Consider the following 27014-nt stretch of genomic DNA (forward strand, 5'->3'; position numbering starts at 1 on the left):
ATTGCCACTAATTTGAACTAATTCTATATACAAAGGTGAATATAGTCGTTTCACAGTAACGATACAAATGTCTGAAACTGCATAATAATATAAATGCATAAAGCTTAGGTCGGAACAATTGTTTGTATACCACACACAGGAAAATAATACAATTACGTGACCCAATATATAGAGAATAAAAGGTTACTGTCCGATCTTTTTGTTATATATCAGACAAGGCTTTGAATAATATAATGGCGAGGCTTGCCTATCTATTAATGAGATACGTGTTTTAAACGAACAAGGGTCAATTGTGAAGAAAGCCAAATACTAGTAGATAGAAATGTACATGTTTTAATAAAACACTTGATAGCAATCGAATTTTATTACATGTTATGAACTGTTTAATAGTAGTCATTTTTGTCCGTTTGCAAATGCCAGCTTAAGAATTCCCTATATTTCATTGCTTTTAAATGATTGTTTACATGCCATATACTGGTTATCAAAACCGGAACGGTCCGTGCAAAATAAGCACTAACGCTAATAACCGCTGAACGTATACATTAGGCAATTATATATTTTCAGAGATTGAAATGAATTGAAAAACATTGAATCTGCAGAGGGAATGCAGGGAGAAGGGGTGGCACACGTGGCTATTCCCAGTGGAGGTCGGCGTCCGAGGCTTCCGGCAAAGTCTCTCTGGAGATTCTTCACTGCACTTGTCCTGACAGAAAGAGACAGAAAGCGAGCTGTCAGCAGACTTGGGGATGCAGCGGAGAGAGCATCGAGATGGCTTTGGTTAAGGAGAGAAAAGAGGAGCTGGCAGCCATCTACTAACACGTAGGGGATTGATCAGCCCCTGCGGACCCACCACCAGAAGAATGTATCGAGATTAAAGGGTCGAAACATTCGGTGACCGGTGGCTCTCGACTGAGGATGTCAGTAGTCCAGCAGTTTAACGACTGTTTACATCTCACTCGAAGCAAAGTACACATGTGTTGATTTTCGAGATACAAGTCCCTATTATATATGAAGTTCTTAATAATATACTACCATGTGAAAAGAAAAAAAAGTTTGTGTGGTTTTCTTTCACACGGACATTAAAACACTCGATCACGCATATTCAGAATTGTAAACAAAAACATAACTTTTCTGTATGTAGTTTTGTTCTATAATGTACAGTGTTGTTAACGACTGGTATGCCTTACGTTGTGTGTGAGGGTTCTTACACTTATAGAAACATTACATAGACAAATGGACGCAAGTGCAGGGCCTATATTATAGAAACAAAAAAACAGACTTTTGATGTGTATGGTGGCATGTGTGAGCCATATCTTTCTGATGTGTTTGCAGGTTAAAAATGAGGAAAATACGACAAAATGCAAGCACGACAAATATGCAATTGTTTTGTTGTGTTTTTTTTTTTTGGGGGGGGGGGGGTAGTGTCCGCGTGTTGACGAAAAAATACAAGTATGCGAGCTGATACGACAAACTACGTTTGGTTGTCCGGCCACCGCAGTGGTTGGTACATTCGCTTCTCACCTATGCGACCAGGGTGCAATTCCCGTGGATCAACCGACCAAAACCGGATACCGGACACCATGCCGGACAGGTGGGATTTTCTCCGGGTACTCCGGCTACCCAACACAACACAAGGCCCAGCCAACTTAAAAACAATAACAACGAAATAGCTGGAAATAGCAGCTATAAATCAAAATTCGTCCCAACTTTCGTGAACCTAGTTAGTCCATTAGGTATGAGTGCTGAGACTCCGGGTCCACCAATAATGTAACCTCTGCTTTGAAAAAGACCTCATAAACTTGGAATTACACACATATACAAATAACGTTTGCGTTTCTCTCGCGGCGTGTATATTTGTTGTTCTGGCGCGGTTGTGGTGACTTGTCTTACCATTCGTTTTACGTAATAAGTGGAAATTGCATTATTATGCATTATTTCATTTATCAATACCCGGATATACCGGTAATTTTAATGCATCCGCAAAGTACACTGGCATGCCACCTGGTGACCTTGGAAACATGACGCTTGTCGCACCTGTTTAATTACCACGTGATTAAGGTGCGCTATTTCATTGGTCAATAGCGTGTATACATGCAACTATTATTATAAACACATTGAATTTCGAGAACGGAACAAAACACGAGTGGAATAGCATATAATTTTATTTACATATTAAGGATAAGTAAGGAATAAATATGTGTGGTGGAAGTCAAGTTGAGGACCCAGGTTCTAACGGTGACAAATACGGTACGTTATTAAAACATAATTCTTTTAAAATCAGTTGAAAGAAAAAAAACAAAAATAGCGTTACAATATTAGAATCGATCGTGACCATTTTCCTAACTGCCCATGCTAAAAATAGAATTCAAATTGCGAAATAAATGTTAACTCACTAGCTTGTACCACATACATCATGACTGAAAGGATATGATAAGACAGAAACGTGTATTATTATAGTAACGGCTAACGCTTGCAGCATTTATATTATTTATAGATAGTTGTAATCAACCCCATATTTGTATGTGCAAAAGTATTCTCAATATATTTTCCTGCATCTACATCGTTACGTTGATCTGTCAGACCTGACAATCCTTCAACGGAGAAATTTTTATATATATGTTCTCAGCTACTTTCATTTATCTATGTATACTGCCAAGCGCCCTTCGAGCATTATAGACAGATGGACATTTCCTGGGAAGAACCAGTACTTGGTGTCTATATGGAGGAGATAATGAGAACGCTCCCCGAGTAGGGAGCGAACCCACGATCTCCCGATCGCTAGGCGGACACCTCATCCACTACACCACCGCGATCGGTTCATTAAACCAACTTTGAAAATAATTACTTTGCATTTTAAATCATTCAATTAACTAAATACTGCATGGCTAAACACACCTCAAAATAACTTAGTGAAATCTTCAGATTGGGAGTTATGAGTCTTGTAAATTGCTAGGTAATTGCATGAGCCCAAACTAGTATTCTTGTACATGCCTTTTTGCTGACACAGTATCAGTGCTCATTTTTATTTTACTTTAATATGGAATTTTTCCAACAGCTTTTTATAATTATTTGGGTTGTTCAATGTCGGTCAATAGCGATACATCGCTATTGTTATACTTGTTATGTACAAACCGACTTTAAATAAAATTTGTATTTAAATAAAATTTGTATTTGTATTTATTCTTAACAAAGACGGACAAAGACGGTGAACTTAAAAGTACACCAGCCAGGTACCCTTTAGTATACTAAAATATAGCCCAGATAGGGAAATTATTTAAAGGCATCCTGTCATACTCGGGGGTACTTATAATTATATTTTCTGTACCCCTGGTACTTTGTAGTATACTTAAAAGTACCCAGGATACTTTTAGTAGTATCTATGCAGAGAGTGACCAATTGACAACCTTAAATAACAAAAAAGTGATTATTGTCTGAATCAAATTCATTAGTGAAATTATAACCAAGTTTCAGTTTTTTACAGTCCATCATGTGAATTCCAACCTTTTTTCAGTAACAAAACATGAGCTTTTTCTTTTTTTTAAAGAAATCAGAAATCTTATATTGGAGCTAAAAAGTACTTACTCATAGTTTGGCTAAATGACAATTTTAGAAAAACAAATAAAAAATGAATGCATGCATGCTATTCAAAATTTGCAAAATGTTCACTACTTTTTAACAAAATGCTCAAGTTTTTTTTATTGATAATCATCAATGGGGATCGGAAAAATAGTAAAGCATTTGTAACATTTTTCATGGATAATTGAGCCAAAATGTGTATTTCCAAGATGGTGCTTTTACTACCTTCCCTATAATTTAATGGTGTTGTAAAATGTAACCTTAAAATTGCCTGGTTCAAGCTCCATACTATTTACCTGAGTTAAAAAAAACAGTACAGAAATTAAAAGTTGATATTGCTGATCAATGTCAAGCAGAAAATATTCCAATTGATATCTCTGCATAACCATGGCGGCCTATTTGTGCTTTCTAAGCAGATTATAATAATTTTATGCCCACGAAGGAATGGAATATAGTGATCGCACTGTCCGTCTGTCTGTCACACTTTGCGTTTAGATTTCGAAAAATGCTCATAACTTCTATGTCCCTTCAGATGTAACATTCATATTTGGTATGCATGTGTATATAGACAAGGCCTTTCCATACGCACACAAATTCTGACCCCTGTGACCTTGAACTAAGAGTCCTCGTTTAGGTTTCGAAAAATGCGTTTAGGTTTCGAAAAATGCGTTTAGGTTTCGAAAAATGCTCATAATCTCTATCAAAGCGTTTATCGGAGGCATATGTCATCCTATAATGGAGACAGCTCTTGTTCGGTATAAATTTCATTTTACAATTTTAATTTGCAAAAAACACAACATTGCAAAAATGAATATCTACCCCTACGTAAATTGATTTGATATGAAGTTGAAAATGATTCCTTCATAGCTTAACATAAATATAAACTGTCACAACTCTTGTAGACAGTCTCATACAGGTTATGAAGCTTCAGCAAACAGGTCTTTTATATATGAGCGGTGTTCTGAGAAAATTGGGCTTAATGCATGTCCATAAAGTGTCGTCCCAGATTAGCCTGTGCAGTCCGCACAGGCTAATCAGGAACAACATTTTCCTTTTTTATAGTATTTTTAGTTTCAAGGAAGTCGCTCCTTACAGAAAACAAAGTTTAGGCAGAAAGTGTTGTCCCTGATTAGCCTGTGTGGACTGCACAGGATAATCTTAGATGACACTTTACGAACATGCATTAAGTCCAGTTTTCTCAAAAGAAGGCTCATACATAGTCAGTATTATAAAACCTGTTTGCTGAGGTTCATTTACCAGTAGCTGATATTCCACCATTTAAAATGCTCAGTTGCCTTTTACAATTAGATAGAAGAGAATATCGGACAGTTTTGGAGCAGAATAATTGTATACTTGCTTAATAAAGCTGGTATATAATCAGTTAAATTGTTGTTAAAGGTCTCAAAAGACCAGGTCATAATGGAAAATATTAAAGTTGGTAATTAAAATACTTTTTGCCTGCAAGGTATTGATTTCCATTCTTCGCTTGCTTTAATATATTGGACATACATTGCCTCTTGCACATTATTATAAAGATTATAGTGTTCATAACAGAACTAGTATCAAGTAATGATAAGATATTCTTGGTGAAACTGCTTTAATTTCTCTGACTGATTTAATTCGAGCTTAATGTTTAGAATACATTAGAAAATCGGCGGTAATTTTTATCAAAAAAAAAATCACTGGTTTATATTATTTCTTTTTTTTTGGCATACCATTAAGTCCTTCTGTGTCATGTTAACAAACCATTTGCGGAAAAGCGTTTTCTGTGAAATGGTTATTTTAAGCTTTTTATTAGTTTGTACAATGAGAAGCGTAAGTGATAGCTACCCTGAGCTAGTCTAATAAACTTCAATAGGAAGTCGCTTTAGTGTACTTTTTGAAGCGTAACAGTTTAACATCTTTATAGACCAAGGAAGTGGTGTATTAACCATGTAGAAAAACCACTTATTTGTTAACATAAATTTAAGTCTTTTCTTTATCCTCGTATAAATGAAATATGTCTCATTTCAGTAAGGTTTGAAGTTTTGCGATGTTTATTTGTTCAGGAATGTGTGAACATTTAGTGTTTGAAACCTCGCCCAGTATGATATCTTTTTTACATACAGCCTTCTTCAAAAATAAGGATGTTATGATGTCATTTATAATTTATAAAGTTTTATCTTCTGGTTTTGAAGAATGTTGTTTTCGGTGTGTTTGTTAAATTGTCCAATTCGGGGCAAAATTTCTGTATCATTTCCAATCTCAAAATGTATATATTTTTCTGAAATGACTGTCTAAAATTCACAATTTAAAGTTTGCAAACTTTTCTTTCCCAATGTCACTTTATGTCTTTGTCCAGCTCTTTGAGTTATGCTTTATAGCTAGTCTAGTCCCAATCTTAATTTTAGTCAACAATATTAACCCATTTATGCCTAGCGTCCTGAAAAGGGGACATTGCAAACGGCGTAGACCCAAATGAGACGCCGCATGATGTAGCGTCTCATCTGGATTGGCGCTGTTTGCATAAGGAACTTATGTAAGAAGTATTCTTAATATAAAAATAAGTATACTAGACATCCCTAATTTTGGAAATAATTTGATCCAATTTAGAAGGATGGGAGAGTCCACTAGGCTGAAATGGGTTAATCAAGTGAAACTCCAGCTGCTGCAGCATTAATGCATTTTCATTCTCATTAAGACATGATTTTTCACAATTCAAAGGGACCCAGGGCTCCATTCCCAAAGTGATTAAAAAAGTATACATTTGAAAAATTAGTAAGTAGGTAAGGCATATAAAAGCAGGCTTTTTCCGCCCCATGCCACGGGTCCGAAATTCGGCCCCATTCCCAATGCAAATCTGGTAGTTTTTTTCCCAATTGAAAAAAAAATTCCCAATTCCAAAAAAAAAAAAAAAAAAAAAAAAAATTTTTTTTTTTTTTTACCTTAAAATATATATAAGTTAACCTGATCCGGTGTAGAAAATAGAAAGTGTTGCATAATTTAAGAATCTGTTGCCTTGAATTTGTTTTAAAGACTGTAAAATATGTTATTATAATTTAAGACTTTCCTTATTTTCCTCAAAATCCGGCGCTTCGCACGATTTTTTTCACCTCAAAAAAGGCCAGGCCTTTTCCCCAAATTCAGATTAAAAAACCTGCAGTTATCTCACATGTTCATAATACTTTGTAAAATTTTAATAATAATTTATCAAAATAGTCGTTATTTACCAGTTAACGGCTTCTTTGAAATATAAGAAACACTATTTACATGCGATAATTTTTCCCAATTGAGCCAATTTTGCGAATAATTTTTTTCCCAAAATAGGGGGTTTCACGACGCGAAATTCCCAAAATTCCAGTGTGGCGTATTCCCAAAATGGAGCGGAAAAAGCCTGAAAAGACAACAATGGTTGAATTAATTCCCGAAAACATGTATATTGAAGCATGTATTTATTGACAGGGCCCCTTGCTATATTTGTAACTGTTTGTGGAACTACTCTACACTTAGGTGCCACATTTAGTAAAAATTGTTATAATTAATGTAAATTAAGATGGGTCTACATTATAATTCAACATTTGGTTTTTATAGTGAAGATGTGATCCAGTTTGTAGAATTTCTACTAACTACAAAAAGACTATAGAAATACATGCTTAAATACACAAGAGCCTTGTATATGAAATAGGCAGACATAGGGACAACTGGCTAACAGAATTTTAAACACCACATTTTAACTTAGTTTAATGGATAATATGGAGAAAAAAAAGTGTAGCTTAAGTGAATTTTCTTAATAGGCCATGTGGTTAACACGCCCAAACCCAGACCACCTCACCTTATATCCACTCCTCTATCCCCCTACCCAACCATACACACATACAAATCAGTACAAATTATGAAAGTTGAACAGTAATTGTAAGGTCCCCTGCTTCCAATATACACAGTACAAAATTTATTTTACAATAATCAGTTAATGCTTGATTAAATTTGAAATATGAAACCCATGTACTTAATCTACGTGACTGGTCATACATTTTTCAGAATTTCATATGAATTGATCTTTATGAGAAGTGGAGAACATTTTTACATTATGTCAAGCTTCTTAAAGTGCAAAAAACGTCAGTACCCAATCAATAATGGGTGTTCATGCTTCAGTTTAAATGAATGATTTTATAATATTCATATTTCTTGAAAGCTTGGGTTTCAAATTAGCAATTCATGTGTTCTTTATTTGATAGAGTATTATTGATCTATTCAAAAAGCAGTAAAAGGATTGTGAAAATAGACTTAAATTGTTTGCTTATTTTTAAACACAACTTGTTCAAAATTCAACATGATTAGATTCACATAATTATGTAACTTTTCAGTTCTTTCAATGTTAACTTTAGATTCTAAGTTCGCTGCATGTCAAAGCAGTTGAACTTTCAGGGGTTGTGTGTTGGCTTGGTAACTATAGCTCAGTTGGCACTTTCCTGATTATCTCTTTACCACTTATAGATATGTATTTTGACCCATTTGTAGTTCCATAGAAAGTTGAATTTAGTAAAAGACCTTTCTTAATTGATTCAAGTCATAAAGGTCTCATTTCCAACCCTTTTTTACTGATGAGCAGCAAACAGAATAAAACCTGAACAGCCTGTGAGTAACTCGCAGGCTGTTCTGTTTTATGCTGGTTGCAAAAGCCATTTTCACTTTGTTTCTTATGAGGAAAGGGTTAAATGTGAGGGTCCTGGATTAAAGTTATTTACTGGTAGCATTATTTGTTCACACAGTGAACATATTTTTATGTATTGGCTTACTTGTTTTCGCAAAGACCTGTTAAAAAAAGACACCAATTTCATTATTTAAATTATTTTTTCAGGTTTTGGTGTATCTTCAAACACTGCATTATTTGTTCACACAGTGAAAAAAAAATTATGTATTGGCTTACTTGTTTCCACAAAGACCCATTTAAAAAAAAGAAACCTATTACATTATTTAAATTATTTCTTTACATCTTGGTGTATCTCCAAACTCCAGTGTATTAAGATAATACGTTGTATTCAACAACTTGAAGGAATTCCAATGTTTGTGCATTCAAATATTGAATTGTTGCATGTTATGTATTTGCTAGCATGTTTTATTGATTGTAGCTAATGGGTTCAATAACAATGATATTGTACTACTGTTTATTCACTAGATTTAATCTAAAGCTTATTTGAAGTAACATCGGCTGACAATGTCTTTTCATAGACTGTACCAAATTTATATCCCGGAGATTAGCATAATCTCATGTTTACTGAATGCACTTGTGCAATTTAATCTTCCTGCTTGTTGTGTCAGTTAAACTTAAAGAGACAAGCTGTTCACAGATTAACACACTAAACTTCGCCACATATTTAAACAATGGTTTTGTTTGTTTTGATGGGGTTTTCGTAGTTTTCAATAGTATTTCAGTCATATAAACCCATTTATGCCTAGCGTGTAGAAAAAAGGCCTTTGCAAACAGCGAAGATCCAGATGAGACGCCGCATGAGGGTCTACGCTGTTTGCTTAAAGGAATTTCTGTAAGAAATATTCTAAATATAGAAATAAATATACTAGACATCCCTAATTTTGGAAATAAAATTGATCCAATTTAGAAGGATGGGAGAGTCCACTAGGTATAAATGGGTTAATGCGGTCAGTTAACCAGTCCTTCTCAAACTTTTCTTGGATTAGATGGTTTACCAGAGCTAAGCGCACTTATGTACTGTCACTGATCACTGCCCTATTTGACTCAGAGGTAGGGGAAGAATGGCCTTAGAAAGGATTTAACCCTGTACCACATAGATACGTATTTTGAACGCATTTATGGTCCCTTAGAAAGTCACATTTAATTAAATACAGGTCTGTCTTACTAGATTCAAGTTTATAAGGCTTCGATCATCATTTCCAACCCTTAGCAGCAAACAGCATAAAACCTGAATAGACTGCGAGTTACTCGCAGGCTGTTCTGGTTTTATGCTGTTTGCACATAGCAATTCTCACTTTGTGTTCTGAGTGGGAAAGGGTTAATGATCAATACCCTCACAAATTATATGGTCGCGCTGGGGATAGAACCTGTGATTCTCGTATTTGTAGTCAAGGGCTGTAGTAACAATTGTCACTCAGGTAGCTGGCCAAAAATGTGATAATACAGTGTTCTCAATACACATTTGAGTAGCCAGTAATATTTTCAAAATAGCCAGCAATTTAGAACAAACACAGGTGATTTTTGCGCTGTTTTGAATTGATATTGTTTGAAAAAGCATATTACAGCTGGGACAAAGATTGTTAGTAACCCGTGAAATCACCGGCTGCCAGTGCTTCCGGAGAACACTGATTATAGTGTCATCATAGACAAGAGAAAAGACCTTTTGTTTTTCTTTGAGATATCAAGTCTCAGTTTTATAAGCATTATTGCTTGCAAGTTTGCTAGTCATCTTGAAGTGAAGAAAGAAAAATTGTGAGTTGACCATACTGAAGTCAAGGTCATATGGTCTTGTAAAATGAAAACTGTTTCTACACTGTAACTAGAAAATACTTTAACTTTGGATCATATATTAATTGGTATGCTGGAAAGTTATGATGGAAAGAAGATTCAAGTTATGTCAAAGGTTAGGATAACAAGGACTTGCAAAAACATTTTCCAATTTTAGCGGATGAAAAATCGTAACAAGGCCCTCAACTATAGTACTTTTATAATGGTCAGTTGTAAAACAACAAGAAGGGAATGTTTTTAACCCGTTGCATGCTGGGAAATATGTCGTCTGCTTAAATGTCATCTGTTGAATTTCTAAAATTAGCATTTTCTTTGATTTTTTTCAAAGAATACTATCAGAATAGCAAACAGTTTGGATCCTGATGAGACGCCACGTTAAAATTCGGTTCCCGCACTGAAAGGGTTAAGCATCTCTAGTTATGGAAACAAAAACAATGGTATTATATACAGATAGCTATGACATGCAGTTCTAATAATTACACAATAGTAGCATTCTCCTTATGAAAATGTGCCAAACATTGATATGTCTAGAAGGATTCATCCAATATAATTATGCACCTAACAAATAGGTTTAAGCCGGCAGTAAATTCATTTCTTTGTAAACAGCGTAAAGTGCACGTACAGGAAACTGATATGGGTGTCTACTTTATATTGAAATCTGTTGAAAACAAAGATTTAAATATGTTAGACATTATTACAGTGAATTTCAAAATCCTGGTTCAGTCTTTGTTGTCATTTTGTAATAGTTTGCTTTTTTATATTGAAACTTTAAGCTTTCATTAGTGACTGTCGCATTATTCATGTGCACCATTATATTTTTTATATTTTAGATTTAAGTTTATGTTAATATAATAGCAGAGAATTCTAATTTATGTCATAATAGTTAAACATAGTCATGTAAGGAACTCATCATGACTTATTTTGCAACAGGACTTGTAGTATAATGATTTGCACGCAAACCAGATTTTGACCTCCATTTATAGTTTTGAGAAAATCTTAATGTAATCTCCTGTTACAGATATACATTATAGAACAACAGTAAGCCCATGAAAGAAGAATCGTGACATTACACCCAGTCTTAAAAGGATTGTATTCATTATCATAAAAGATTTAATGTATAAGTACTTAACCCATATTGATTTATTGATTTCACACATTTATGGCACACAATATTTACTCTATCACTATGTGATGAGAGCGTCACACCACTGCTGTTCCAATAAAGTGTTCGTATTTATATGTCTTGTCTTTAATTGTGTGTATAATTGCATGTGCCTGATTGATCCTTGTTTGGTCTGCAATTGTTCCGTGGATTGAAATTGGCAATTATTGTTAGGTATTGTAATAGGCATTTAAAATGTATTCTTGCGAAATCCTTCATTTGTAAGCCACAAATTAACGCATGGCTTTCAGTGTACATGTTAAATGTAGGTTTTAATGAATACCGTAGGTAAAAAGTCATTAAAAATAACTTTGACCCCAATAAATCAACAATGTGGATCAATCCCTGCTTATTATTATTTTAGGAAAATATTTCTGGCTAAAATTAAAATATAATGACATGGTTAAGTTTCTTGAAGATGTAATTGAAAAAGCACTTCACAGCATTTCCTATGTATTGATCCACTTTTAAAATTTGTGTTAAGAAAGTCATGCCACATAGCTATATAATATACCTTTTGATGTTTTCTAAAACAAATATATGCACTTCAATATTGATTTCCACCCTAAGTTAACCCACAAGAAAGGAACTACCCATGTGCTATATCCTGATGATCCATCTCTGCTATAATATCATAAATTTGTTTACTGACTTATATATAGCTACATAATTACAAGCTATAGTCTCTCAGTTATTGAACAACTATTTAAGAATCTGTTTGTACATTACATGTGTGCTTCCTTTTCTTTTTTCAGGCAAGCCTAAAGAATTCAAGAAGGATTTCAAAGGTCCCATCAAGAACCGGTAAGGCAAAAGCTTTGTATTTAATTAAATTATATAGAGGATATTTGTTGGATCCGGTGGATTATCGATTTTAATTCACGAGTGATCATAGAAAATAATATTTTCGCCACGAGTGAAAATATATATTTTCTATGATCACGAGTGAATTAAAATCAATAATCCACCGAATCCAACAAATTTTCTTTTTATTTAATGCATTTTTCACAGTTTATATACATTGTTTAAGAGTTTAACTAAAGAATTTTGCTGGGATAATGACGTCATTTCGTCAAAAAAATGATGTCATTTCACAATAAACAATGAAAATTATCGATAATTCTCACTGATAAATTTCACTGTTTGAAACAGTGAAATTATCAGTTTTAATTCACTGATATTTCTCTATTAACCACCGGAAAGCATTAAATAAATTGAGTTCTTTAAAGGGGCCTTTTCACAGATTTTGGTATTTTTTAACTTATTCATTAAATGCTTTATATCGATAAATGTAAACATTGGATCGTAAAAGCTCCAGTAAAAAATCAAGAATAAAATTAAAAAAAGGAAAAGAACATTGGCCGGACCAGGTTTTGAACCAGTGAGCAATATAAGCAATCTTCGTAGTTTCACAAAATTTAACGACAAAAACAGAACTCTCCAAATTATTCAATCGTTTCGCGTTGCAACGCTTTATAATTTTTAGGTTTTAAAATCGTCAAAAGATGCATATAATGGCTATATTAGACCATGGTAAATGTTCAGTATTACTGTTTCCTCACAAATATCATAACTATAACGAAAATTTGCGAATCTGAAACAACTTTTTTCAATTTTGTCAATTTACCAAAGCGTGAAAAGATCCCTTTAATGCTTTCTGATTGTTTTTGGTTTGTTTCCCAGCAGCTGTTATAATAATTTATACAAGAAAGAGGTTTAGAAAAACAATGTTATATCCTTCAACAAATAAGTAATTTTCCTAAGATTGCAAGTAGTTTCTATGCAATAATACATATGTTTTAAATGTTGTCTAAAACTCACAGTTTGTTGACAGAGGATGTCTCCTTTGGCTTAGGATCTCTATATTTCATTGAATATTTCATAAATATAAGTATAAAAAAGTGTATTCTAAATTGAATAAAACAGGTTTTGTTCAGCAGTGTTGTTTTTTTCCATTCAAAACGGGTCCGGTATTTCGCCCCATTCCCAATGGAAAAAAGTTTATATTTTTCCCAAATGGGAGCTAAACATTCCCAATGGATGGTTTCCAAAAAAAAAAAAATGGTTATCTCGTTGTTTTGTTCAACTCTCATCCATATGAGTTCAACCTTAGTAAATATAATACTGAAAACACATGTGTTCTCAATTTTGAAGCATGTTTTAGCAAAACAACAACAACACTATTTATTTCCCAATTTTAGTCAAAACGCCGCAAATTGTCCCATTCCAAAGGGATCGGTCCCTGTTCCCAAAATGGTGAAAAAAAACACTGTTCAGCACAAATCACATTGTATTGACTTAAGTTGGGAAAGTGGTGTTGTGGTTTTCTTTGGTAACAAAATTATTATATTTAACTAAGGTTCAACTCATTGGGAGATAAACTAAATGTTAATTTTAACAAAAAATTGGGGGGTAACCAATTGGGAATTTGTATCAGTTATGTGTGAAAGATGGTTACTTTTTTAGATAAGGAATGGCGCCGAATGTGTGCCCCATTTGACAAAAAACCCACTTGTCTACTGTTTCAAATTGTTTAGCAGCACTTTGGTTTACATTTGGAAAATGCATTTATGTTTGATTCAGAACTTGAGTTGAATAGTTATATACAAAACTTAAATAAAACATACATTCTTATCATAAACATATCAGTAAAATGGATATTACGACTACAAAATGCTTTATTAGTCCCCTACCGGTTTCACAGGAGGGGACTTATGGTTTTGTCTCCGTCTGTCCGTCACACTTTTCTGGATCCTACAATAACTTTAAAAGTTCTTAATATTTTTTCATGAAACTTGGAACATGGATAGATGGCAATATGGACATTATGCACGTCATTTCATTTCGTTCCTACGTCAAAAATTCTGGTTGCTATGGCAACAAATAGACTAGACAAACTGCTGAAAATGGTGGTTTTCTGGATCCTGCGATATTTTTTAAAGTTCTTAATATTTTTTCATGTTACGTGAAACATGGATAGATGGCAATATGGACATTAGGCACATCATTTCATTTTGTTCCGACGTAAAAAATTCTAGTTGCTATGGCAACAAATAGACTAGAAATACTGCTGAAAATGGTGGTTTTCTGGATCCTGCAATAACTTTTAAATTTCTTAATATTTTTTCTTGAAGCTTGAATCATGGATAGATGGCAATATGGACATTATGCATGTCATTTCATTTTGTTCCTAAATAACAAAATTGGTTGCTATGGCAACAAATATATATAAAAAAATCTGGAATTTTTGACAATGGTGGAGCCGGTAGGGGACTTATATTGCTTGACAATAGTCTTGTTTCTACATTTAACAGCTCTATTTCTAAACATTTGAAAGTAAAAATATCAAGTAAGAAATATTTGGACTTGATGTGGGCTTTTTGCCAGCATTAATAAGACTGAATAAAGGACTGTAACTGCGTATGTTTAAAAGCATTTATGGTACAATTACTTTGAGTCATTTTTGCATTATTCATTAGCATATCAAAGCAATTACCTCAACATTTATGATCTCTACTTTGGAACAATCAATGTTCTTTTAGAGCTAGACTAATACTTATCACTGTTGTTTGTATTTCCAGATCATGCACAGACATCATCTGCTGTCTGTTGTTTCTGATATGTATCGTTGCCATGGTGGTAATATCGGCTGTAGGTAAGCACATTTACTCGTATCGTACTTTAACATGTATTACGCGCAACCATGTATATATGGCACACCCAATTCTTTTATTTTATTCCAAACATGGCGTATATTATGTTTATTTAGGATAGAACATTTTCCCAAATTCAAAGCTCTCAGAATAGCATTGTATCATGCACCAACTTGTGCAATTGAAATTTTGGGAGGTTTAAGCTGCGTTAATGCATAGTTCAGTACAGTATTTTAAGCTGCGTTAATGCATAGTTCAGTACAGTATTATGCCATCATAGTAAAGTATAGTATTATGCCATCATAGCACAGTACAGTATTATACCATCATAGTAAAGTACATTATTATGCCATCATAGTAAATACCAGTATTATACCATCATAGTAAAGTAGAGTATTATACCATCATAGTAAAGTACAGTATTATGCCATCATAGTAAATACCAGTATTATACCATCATAGTAAAGTACAGTATTATGCCATCATAGTAAAGAACAGTATTATGTCATCATAGTAAAGTACAGTATTATGCCATTGCAGTAAAGTACAGTATTATGTAATAATAGGAAACTACAGTTTTATGTAATCATAGTAAAGTACAGTATTATGGCATCATAGAACACTACAGTATTATGCCACCATAGTAAAGTATAGTATTATGCCATCATAGTAAAGTACTGGTACAGTATTATGCAATTGATTGTCACACTTGTTATAATCTTTGACTCTCTTAGATAAGTTTGATATTCAGACTGAGTATGCTGGTTTGTAATGTTCAGAACACTGGTCAGTTTATAAGGAAGAACTAATGGTTTATTTAGTGTCAGGTTTACATTAAAAATGCACAGGCCTTAACTGTATGCAACAATAACTTTGTCCTGTAATTATCCAACGATATAATTCTCATGTTTATCTTGCCTTTTCCAATATGGAAGAATAGTCAAGCTGTCTTGGGACAGCTATTGTTTATTTATAAACTTATCTGTCGAATCTGATTTAAAAAAAAAATGATTCAACGAAGCCTCCTGAAAAAAAACTGTTTTTATTCTCTGCCATTGATATGAAACTTATTGTGGGAAAACGGGGCCTTATGCATGTGTCTAAAGTGTCTTCAGCTACAACATTTTCTGCTTTTGGCATTTTTAGTTTAAAGGAACAGTGTCGCCTCTGATTAGCCTGTGCGGACTGCATAGGCTAATCTGGAACAACACTTAGCACGCATGTTTTTAAGACCCATTTTCCCTGTAATATACATAACATAACAGAATGGAATGTCACTTACACTTTTTCACACTGTTTATTCTTAGGTTATGCCTACGGAGACCCCAAGACACTTTTGTATCCAACAGACTCTGATGGAAACATGTGCGGCACAGGAAACTATGCGTAAGCAGAAGATTGTCATTCCCTTTTTATGACTCAAATTACTTTTCTTTTTAGTGATTAGCTTTGATTAAATGTGATTGGTAACTTAAAATTTTCAAATTTGCTACACACTTTTTCTTAAGTATTGCAAAATTATATTTTTATACTGTAATATTTATATTTGCTAGCACAGCTTTAAAGCTATGATTTAATTTTTGATTTGAAAAAATAATGCAATTACACAAATAAATGTTTCTGTTATTGTTTCTTTCCAGCAACAAAGGCTAATCTTTTGTTTTTTAATTAGCCTGTTATTGTATTTGATCAGTGATATTAATTTGTCTACCTAATATGTTCTTGTATTTTTCTTTTAGTGACAGGCCGAATCTGTTCTATTTCGACATCATGCAGTGTTCAAAAGTGGGCGTGGCAGCCATTGCCACTGGTTGTCCCACCCCTTCAGTAAGCATCTGTATAACGTTTCATAGGCAGCGTTTTTATTCTATGATTTGTGTGTTTGTGTGTGTGACAATACAAATACATGGTTGGATATGGCATCTAACCCTTTACCTCGTATATACGTATTTTGATGCATTTGAAGTCCCTTAGAAAGTTAAATTTGATTAAAGGCCTTTTTAACTAGATTCAAGTTTTAAAGGTTTCAGTTCCAACCCCTAGATACTGATGAGCAGCAAACAGCATAAAACCTGAACAGACTGTGAGTTACTCGCAGGCTGTTCTGGTTTTATGCTGGTTGCAAAAGCCATTTTCACTTTGCTTCTTATGGGGAAATGGGTAAAAATCAAATGACATATTTTTCTTACAAATTAGGATTGTTGAACTTTAAAATTTCTGATATTGCTTGTTTTTTTTATAATTTTTTTTTTTAAAACATTACAAAATTGGGTCAAATCAACAGATCATTTTAGATTGTTTTTGGGGTGTTGACATAATGATGTTTCTTTTATGAGTGTTAACGGGTAAATTTTACTGGCGGTCAAAATTGACTGAATTTTTTCTGAGAATCTGACCTATACCCATGAAGTAGGGAATTTTAGCACTTATCAACTTTAAATTGGTAAAATAAATAATTGTTTTATTTAAAACAAAATAGAATCAATCTTATTTAATTCTTAAAGTATTATATATTTTAATCACTTTTTTTTATCTTGTAATTTGAATAGTGTTTACTGAAGAAAAATATTGTTGCGATGTTTTGTTGTCATTTTTCAGAAATGTTTAATGCGTTGTACTTTATTCAACTTTTCAGATTTGCGTCGCCAGCTGTCCAACTAAATACTTTGCCTACCCATTAGCAGTTTCGTCAAAGGAAGATCTATTGTGTAAGGACTCTGTAAATGCATCAGTAAAGGCTGCCGCATCAAATCTTGTAAGTACTGAAACATTTTTATATATGTCTTGTTCTGTAAAAGCTGGTCATAATGCATGTGCGTAAAGTGTCGTCCCAGATTAGCCTGTGCGGACTGCACAGGCTAATCTGGGACAACACTTTACGCACATGAATTAAGCCCAGTTTTCTCAGAACCAGACACATATTAGCCTTATTCTGGGAAAACTGGGCTTAATTCATAATAAAAATACAGTGTCATCTCAGATTGGCCCATTTCTCCCAGAATGCATACTGTGTCATCTCAGATTGGCCCATTTCTCCCAGAATGCATACAGTGTCATCTCAGATTGGCCCATTTCTCCCAGAATGCATATAGTGTCATCTCAGATTGGCCCATTTCTCCCAGAATGCATACAGTGTCATCTCAGATTGGCCCATTTCTCCCAGAATGCATACAGTGTCATCTCAGATTGGCCCATTTCTCCCAGAATGCATACAGTGTCATCTCAGATTGGCCCATTTCTCCCTGAATGCATAGTTTACAGTGTCATCTCAGATTGGCCCATTTCTCCTATAATGCATACAGTGTCATCTCAGATTGGCCCATTTCTCCCAGAATGCATACAGTGTCATCTCAGATTGGCCCATTTCTCCCAGAATGCATACATTGTCATCTCAGATTGGCCCATTTCTCCCAGAATGCATACAGTGTCATCTCAGATTGGCCCATTTCTCCCAGAATGCATACAGCGTCATTTCAGATTGGCCCATTTCTCACAGAATGCATACAGCGTCATTTCAGATTGGCCCATTTCTCACAGAATGCATACGGTGTCATCTCAGATTGGCCCATTTCTCCCAGAATGCATACAGTGTCATCTCAGATTGGCCCATTTCTCCCAGAATGCATACATTGTCATCTCAGATTGGCCCATTTCTCCCAGAATGCATACAGTGTCATCTCAGATTGGCCCATTTCTCCCAGAATGCATACAGTGTCATCTCAGATTGGCCCATTTCTCCCAGAATGCATACAGTGTCATCTCAGATTGGCCCATTTCTCCCAGAATGCATACATTTTCATCTCAGATTGGCCCATTTCTCCCAGAATGCATTCAGTGTCATCTCAGATTGGCCCATTTCTCCCAGAATGCATACAGTGTCATCTCAGATTGGCCCATTTCTCCCAGAATGCATACAGTGTCATCTCAGATTGGCCCATTTCTCACAGAATGCATACAGTGTCATCTCAGATTGGCCCATTTCTCCCAGAATGCATACAGTGTCATCTCAGATTGGCCCATTTCTCCCAGAATGCATACATTGTCATCTCAGATTGGTCCATTTCTCACAGAATGCATACAGTGTCATCTCAGATTGGTCCATTTCTCCCAGAATGCATGCAGTGTCATCTCAGATTGGTGCATTTCTCCCAGAATGCATACAGTGTCATCTCAGATTGGCCTATTTCTCCCAGAATGCATACAGTGTCATCTCAGATTGGCCCATTTCTCACAGAATGCATACAGTGTCATCTCAGATTGGCCCATTTCTCCCAGAATGCATACATTGTCATCTCAGATTGGCCCATTTCTCCCAGAATGCATACAGTGTCATCTCAGATTGACCCATTTCTCACAGAATGCATACAGTGTCATCTCAGATTGGCCCATTTCTCCCAGAATGCATACATTGTCATCTCAGATTGGCCCATTTCTCCCAGAATGCATGCAGTGTCATCTCAGATTGGTCCATTTCTCCCAGAAGGAGGCTCAAATTTGCTGATTTAAAGCCCCATTTAATTTTATTAGCTCGGCTGTTTTCGGAGAAAACACGAGGTATTTTCATAGCCAGCTCGTCGTCCAGCGATTCAAAACTGCACCCACCGCAGAGCGTTTGCACCCGCTATGCGGTGCTCTTGTTGAAAATATAACTGTCTATGTTTATATGTCAGTACACTATTAGCCAACAGACTCCAGCGATTTTTTGCCCAAGTGGGAAAAGTACAGGTACCAGCCCAAATGGGAAAATGTGCTCGAAAAACACTGAAATTGGGAAAAATTGCGTTGTTAAATCTTCATATTGAGAAATATGTGTGTTTGATTTTTTGCTCCCTTTTACTTTAAAATTGATAACTAAATGTTGTTTAGTTGTCAATATTATATTTAGTTAGGTTAAAGCCATAGAGCTGCATAGGGAAACTTACGAAATGTTGCATTTTATTAATTAAAAAAAAAAGGATTTTTTGTTACAGCAGTTGGGAAATTTGTGGTTTTTTCCTTATTGGGAAAGTGCTGGTTTCAAATACTTAATAAAGAAGGAAAAAAAACGCTGAAATCTTATCACATGATATTAAATCCCACCAATCATATTAATCTGTATGTATGAGTCAGTTAATGTAACTCATAATACCTCAAAATGAACTATACTGTCAACCTGTGTAGTAAAAACGAATCAGATTTACCATAGCAAACAATTTGACAAAAACTTATATATGAATTCATTTATTTGGATCAGCATGAAAGATTACTTGTTTTCAATGTTTAATATTGGCCTTGTCAAAATACAAAATGCATCTAACATAAGAAGTATTAAATTTATATTGTATTGTTTGTGTTTTTGTTTCAGTTGCTAATCAAATCTAACTTAATAGACACAGATCTGTGTGCTGCCTATTATGTCGATTCAACAGCCTGTAAGTACTCAAGCATAAGTTTGTCTAAAAGAGTTAAGTCCTCTTTAAAAGACTTGGTTGGCCGAGACACAATCATTATAATAAGGATTTGTCCTAAAATTTTGTCTGGTTAATAAGACATGATAATATAAAAATGGACATAAACACAAACTTATAGGCCAGAAGCCTAAGGAATTTTATCAATTTAAGGAATTTTATTCAGACATTCTTTAGGTGTTTTGTGTTCATTTTGAAACCGCTTTAGCCAGTTGTATATTTGATACTTAACCATGTTCTAACATATATGCCTTTACTGATTAAACCTTTCCCACAAAGTAAACATTGCTATAGGCAACCAGCAGCAAACCAAAACAACCTGCGAGTAACTTGCAGGAGGTTCAGGTTTGAAATTGTTTGCTGCTCATCAGTATCTAAATGATGGAAGTGAAGCCTTTTAAACTCGAACCTAATAAGAAAGGTTTTTATTTTTACTTAAATGTGATCTTCTAAGAGACTAACATTTTGTAAAAAATATGTATCTGAGGGTTAAAGGTTAACCCTTTGCATGCTGGGAAATTTGTTGTCTGCTAAAATGTTGTCTGCTGAATTTCTAAAATTAGCATTTTTTCTTTGATTTTATTCAAAGAATACTATCAGGATAGCAAACAGTTTGGATCCTGATGAGACGCCATGTTCTGAGTCGTCTATCTGGACCCAAACTGTTTGCAAAGGCCTTCAAAATTCGGTTCCAGCACTAAAGGAGTAAAGGGTTAATACTTACCATGATCTTTTATCACTTTCAGTGGTAGGTCGCTGTATTCCAGCCATATTTGAGGACACTCTTAACTACGCCCTCCAGCTGAACGTTAGTGGTACCCTTCTGACGGCAAAAGATGGAACTGGAGTCTCTGGCGACAGTTTAAATAAAGCCAGCGAGTAAGAAATTGAGATATTTCTAATTATTATCATATGACCTGTGTCATGCAAAAATGGGTAGTATGCCATATGTGGCCTGGAGAATTCCAGCCTTCGCATCAGTGCAGTCTGGTCAGGGGTTACCCTGTTTTGCTTATCCCTTCCCCACTCAGAAGCAAAGTGAAAATGGCTATTTGCAAACAGCATAAAACCAGAACACCCTGCGGGTAACTCGCAGTCTGTTCAGGTTTTTTGCTGTTTGCTGCTCCTCAGTATCTAAGAATTGGAACTGAAACCTTTGAAACTAGGATCTAGTATGAAAGGCCTTTAATAAGGTTGTACTTTCTGAGGACTACAAATGTGTCAAAATACCTATCTACATGTAAGTGGTTAAGGCTTGTGAGACTATGAAACATGGCATGGCTTTGTAGGGGACCGTGTAGAGCCTGACCAGACTCCTGCTCTATTGGGGAATCTGGTCTGGAGCTATGCTTGCAGTGTATGGCATGAGGTCTTGAATTAATTGAATCTGCCATTCTCCCCTTACATTAAAGTATGGAATTGGTTAATTACTTGTATAATTAGTTTCAGCAGTTAATGCAAGTATTACTGATTAACAGCTTAGCTGTTCAAAAAGTATGTTGTCACTAGAAACTGATCAACATTTAATATCTTATATACTTTTATATACTTTATATACTTGAAAATAATATTTAACAAACAATCATAGTCCTTTTGTCGAAATTATAACTGGGCATGCATACTTTTATTTTACAGATACCTTGCCAAGTTTTTCGCCCTGCAGAGTTACGTTGAGTTGGTTTTCAAGGACATTGTCAATTCATGGTGGCAGATATTAGCGTAAGTGTGCATTTTATTTGTTTAACTTCTCGTATTTCTCTGGTTCCATTTAATGAACATTGTCTCAAATTTTCTTGAGCTTTAAGATGAAGGAAAGTTCTTACCTTATCCAAAGACAAAATGCTGTTGATACTTTCTGACGCAACTGAAAAAGAATTAGCACTTAATAAATAGGATGTAAAGACAAGGTGCCGCAGTACATTAACCCAAAGTACAATGAAAAAAGTCTGCGTGGCGATAACCATGAAATTACATTTCTGATTTTTATCTGACCAATTGTGTCTTGTTCTGAGAAAACTGGGCATAATGCATGTGCGTAAAGTGTCGTCCCAGATTAGCCTGTGAAGTCCACACAGACTAATCAGGACGACACTTTCTGCTTTTATGGTATTTTTAGTGTCAAGGAAGTCCCTCCTTACAGAAAATCAAGTTTAGGCGGAAAGTGTCATCCCTGATTAGCCTGATTGCACAGGCTAATCTGGGACGACACTTTACGCATGTGCATTAAGCACAGTTTTCTCAGAATGCGGCTCAATTATTCTCTCTGTATTTGTTTCAGTGCCCTTGGCGTTGCTGCTCTGTTCTGCTTCATGTGGATTATTTTGCTGCGATGGATTGCTGGGGTAGTGGTCTGGATCACAATCATTGGGTTCCTAGGATGTTGGGTGTTTGGTAGGTATCTTTGGGTTCCTTGGATGTTGGGTGTTTGGTATGTATCTTTGGGTTCCTCGGATGTTGGGTGTTTGAAAGGTATCTTTGGGTTCCTTGGATGTTGGGTGTTTGGTAGGTATCTGTATTTGAATATTATTGTTGGAAAATGGGGCTTAATGCATGTGTGTAAAGTGCAATTCGCACAGGCTATTTAGGGGCTACATTTTCAGCCTAGACTAGATTTTCATTAATCAGAGACTTCATGTTAAGAACAATTCTGTAAAAGCGGAAAGTGTAGTCCATGATTAGCCTGTGTAGACTGCACAGGCTTATCTGGGAAGAAATGTTAAGCACATGATTTGATATTTTAGAACATGTCTCATTTGTTAAGGGTAATACACCTTTTTTGATGCAGTGTTTTCATTAGTATACGGAACATCAGATTCTTTAAAGGAAGCAACAGATTAGGCCGGAGGTCTAGGGGGCCGCCAAGGCTCCCTGTGGGTCCAATGCAACGCTCTGGTAGAAGGTTCAGGGGGGCTAAGCCCTCCGAGAAAAAAATGAATATGCAACTTTTGCTTATAGAAATCAGTGCTGTGACTGAAACTAATATTTACATTGTAGTAATTAATATGACAGCAGGGGTTCTGAAATATTTTAAGAGTCTACTTGTCCACGGACAAGTTCCACCCACAAATTCACTTGTCCGTACCAAAGAAGTACTTGTAGAAAAGATCATTACTAATTAAGCAAATAATACAAAAATACACTTTTGTTAACTTATATTTTAACTTATAAACATAGTTTGCTAGAATATTCACATGAAGAAAAAATACAAGCAAGATGTACATATAATAAGAACACCATAAGATACCATCTCGGATATTTAATAATCTCAACATGACTCGAAAATTCACCTGAAACGAAATAATCTCAGTTAATGTGTGTGACTAGAATATCTACCCTGGTCCCATAAACTGCACTGAATACTGCACTGGTCTTTTGATATATTTTCTTTGACCAATAACCTCTGCTCATCACTCAGTTATTAAAATAATATGCATGTCGGTAGAACATGTATGTGGCCATTTGCAATATACACAAATGTTATCTTATGCATGATTGGCTGTGGCTATACACATGTGCGCTGGTTTCTCTACTAAAACTGTTATCTTATGTGTGATTGGCTGTTGCTATATACGCGTGGTATATACTGGTTTACTACATTAAATAATTATTATCGGAAAATTACCTACCTTGCAGTTGAAAACGTGTGCCAGTCCGCAGATTAATCATTAGCTATTTATATAAACTTTCGTTTTGATTTTCGGAAAATGGAATAGTTTCGTTCTCGAAAAATGTTTACCACAGAAATTTTACTTGTCCCCGGACAAGCCAGCTTTGGAAAACTGCATGTCCGGAAGGGAAAATTGACAACTCGGACATCTTATTTCAGAATCCCTGTTACAGGTCCAATTACAGACAATTTAGATTTTTCCCGATGTAATAAATTTATGAAATGAAAATTGTCCTCAGTGCTCCATTTCAGTGGCAAAACGAAGTAATAATGTAAGAAGTTTTCAATCCTAACTTAATTTAAAACTGGATCTATATGGAAAAAAATGCAAAAAGAAAAAAAAAACTACTTCAAACAAGGGTGATTGTGGAAAACTATAAAAAGTTCAATTCTGACAATGCGGAAAACTTACCCTCTTTTCAGCGATAAAACCATAACAACAAACGGCACTAAGAAAAGTAACAACAACCGTGAACGAAGCCGATCTAAAACAGCGCAAAAAAGATAATAAGAACCAAAACAAATATAACAGATTGAACAATAACTAACAATATAAACAGAAAGAAAAATCAACTGTGTAATTTTCTTTCTATCCAGATTTAGCTTTAAATCCGAAATCTAAAGGGTTCATTATTCTTTTCTTTCCACGATCAGACTCCATGCTGAATTAACATCGGTTACTGTTACAACACCTCTGATTGGCTCTTTCATTTTAGATCGACGAATCGTCAACGATTTTTTTTAAACAGCGCGGTGTGAAATATTTATGTTACAATGCTTCTGATTAGCTCTTTTGTTTTAGACCGACGAATCCTCAACAATGTTTTATAAAATGGTGCGGTGTGACACCACTAAATTTATTTCACTATCGGATAAAAAACAACCGATTTTTAAAGATGTTCAACCGATGATACGGATCGCCAATCGGTTAATAATGAAAACACTGTTGATGTCTATGACATTTCAGATGCAAGAAAAATGTGGTTAAGCCAACAACATCACAGGGTTTAAATTAAATTAAATTTTGGCATAAAGTTATCAAGATATAAAAATATATCCAAACTAAATGTGTTTTTTTTCAGTGCTACAATCGTATATTGTAAAGCCTAAGAAATCTGGCCCTCAGTAACATTGTTGTATATTTGTATGATTTAAATGTGCATGCACATTTGTCTATGTTTCTTGTGATTAAGAAATTAAGAAATGTTTCATAAGTAGCTGTTTATCGGCACATAAGGGCCAATATGAAGTTTAAATGCATATTAACCCATTTATGCCTAGTGGACTCTACCATCCTTCTCAATTGTATCAATGTATTTCAAAAATTAGGGATGTCTAGTATATTTATTTCTAGATTTAGAATATTTCTTACAGAAATTCCTTTATGCAAACAGCGCAGACCTTGATGAGACGCCGCATCATGCGGCGTCTAATCTGGGTCTACGCTGTTTGCCAAGGCCTTTTTTTCTGGACGCTAGGCATAAATGGGTTAATAACCCATCGAGCCATTAGCTGGAGACTTTGAATAGACAACAACAATAACTTCTGGGGTGGTATTCCTGAAACATCTTAAAGCGGGTATATACGATTTTGTCAAATATTTATGAATTTATATAAACTGTGTAAAAAACTAATTATATATATATTTCAATATAAATTAAAATAAAAGTTAAGAAGAACATGTGTTGAAAAATGCGAAATAAGCCAGATATTTAATACTGAAATTGAAAACGGCTGTACAGCCGAATTCGCCAGCATGTATACAATACATGTACGATGTGCATCTAAACTTAGTCTAACGGTTTATTTGAATTCCTGCAACGATATCTATTCATACGACACACGAACACTATCTCCGATCCTAATACAAAGACGAATGCTTCGGTTATTGTAGGAAAATATGTACGTCATTATCGGCTCGGGGCGCTAATTTGTCTTTGCTGCATTTTATGAAATTTGGCTTTAATGTATAATTTTTCTTGCCTATTTTGTGTTATTGTAACATATTTTATCAATAAAATTACAATTAAACACATATAAAAAATCGTATATACCCGCTTTAAGTCATTTCTTAAATATTTTCACTTAAGTTAAAAATTACAATGTTTTGTATTTCTTTACTAAATAAGGAAACACATGTTTTTTTGGTATTCCTAAAATAACATTGGCATAATGATGTTATTTAAATGTATATATTCAGATGCCAATTTATTGCAATAATTATGATGAAATGAAACACTTAAGAAAGTTTCCCAATTTAAGGATAAGAATAAAATTTAACTTAAGATGCTTCTGGAATACGACCCCTGAGTTATATTTTCCTATTGAATTGAAAACTATATTTAAGTAAACTTGCTCAGGGCTCCTGCAGATTCATGTCCCTATTCTTGAATGTTTCAAAATACAACTTTTTCACGTTACATCCTGCAGCCACAGCCTGGAGTTACTATCGCTACTACATGATGAAAAACAGTGAGACACCTCAACAGGAATACAGCGTGGCCCCGTTGTTTGCCGGAGAGTTCAGTTACTATCTGCAGATCAGAAAAACGTGGCTGGCGTTTGGTGAGTCAGACTTTTACTAGACTGTAATAATAGTTTTCGAAGTAACTACCCAAAAATAATTTACGTAAAGCAACCACCATGTACATCTTTGGACAGAAACTATGACAAAATATTTTAAGACAACTGCTACAAAATGTACATTTTAGAAAAGCAATTACCAAATGATATTTTTGGACAGCAACGCATCTCAAAATGTGTTAAAAGTCTTCATGTATATTTACATTTTTCTTACGACGTTACGTTATTGTATGACGTTGACGTCACTTCCTTTGTATTTGTTTATATTAATGTTCTACTGATGAAGGCTATGGCCGAAACATGTTTAGTACCTAAGACATTTTAATAAACAGTGACGTGTTTGTACGATTTATTTAATTTCATTTTTCTTACGAGAATAATGCATGTTAAGTTTTTTCACAAAAATCTACAGAACATACCACCACAATTAGCCGGTAATCAAGTGGAG

The 27014-nt window shown here is 34.6% G+C and overlaps 1 protein-coding gene across 1 annotated transcript in view; it reads left to right on the top strand.

Annotated features, from left to right (window-relative positions):
• Positions 1-2071: 2071 nt before the first annotated feature.
• LOC127837877 (choline transporter-like protein 2) overlaps positions 2072-27014 on the top strand; it is a 46528-nt gene continuing 21585 nt past the window's right edge. Inside the window, exons 1-11 of the mRNA XM_052365314.1 lie at positions 2072-2247; positions 11972-12020; positions 14798-14871; positions 16177-16255; positions 16609-16696; positions 17505-17624; positions 20214-20280; positions 21063-21195; positions 21952-22035; positions 22595-22707; positions 26414-26548. Coding sequence (XP_052221274.1) covers positions 2196-2247; positions 11972-12020; positions 14798-14871; positions 16177-16255; positions 16609-16696; positions 17505-17624; positions 20214-20280; positions 21063-21195; positions 21952-22035; positions 22595-22707; positions 26414-26548 — 994 coding nt within the window. The 5' untranslated portion in view covers positions 2072-2195. The remainder of the gene's footprint in view (positions 2248-11971; positions 12021-14797; positions 14872-16176; positions 16256-16608; positions 16697-17504; positions 17625-20213; positions 20281-21062; positions 21196-21951; positions 22036-22594; positions 22708-26413; positions 26549-27014) is intronic.

The sequence above is a fragment of the Dreissena polymorpha genome, chromosome 7 (genome assembly GCF_020536995.1).
Source record: "Dreissena polymorpha isolate Duluth1 chromosome 7, UMN_Dpol_1.0, whole genome shotgun sequence".
In the NCBI taxonomy this organism is placed as follows: Eukaryota; Metazoa; Mollusca; class Bivalvia; order Myida; family Dreissenidae; genus Dreissena; species Dreissena polymorpha.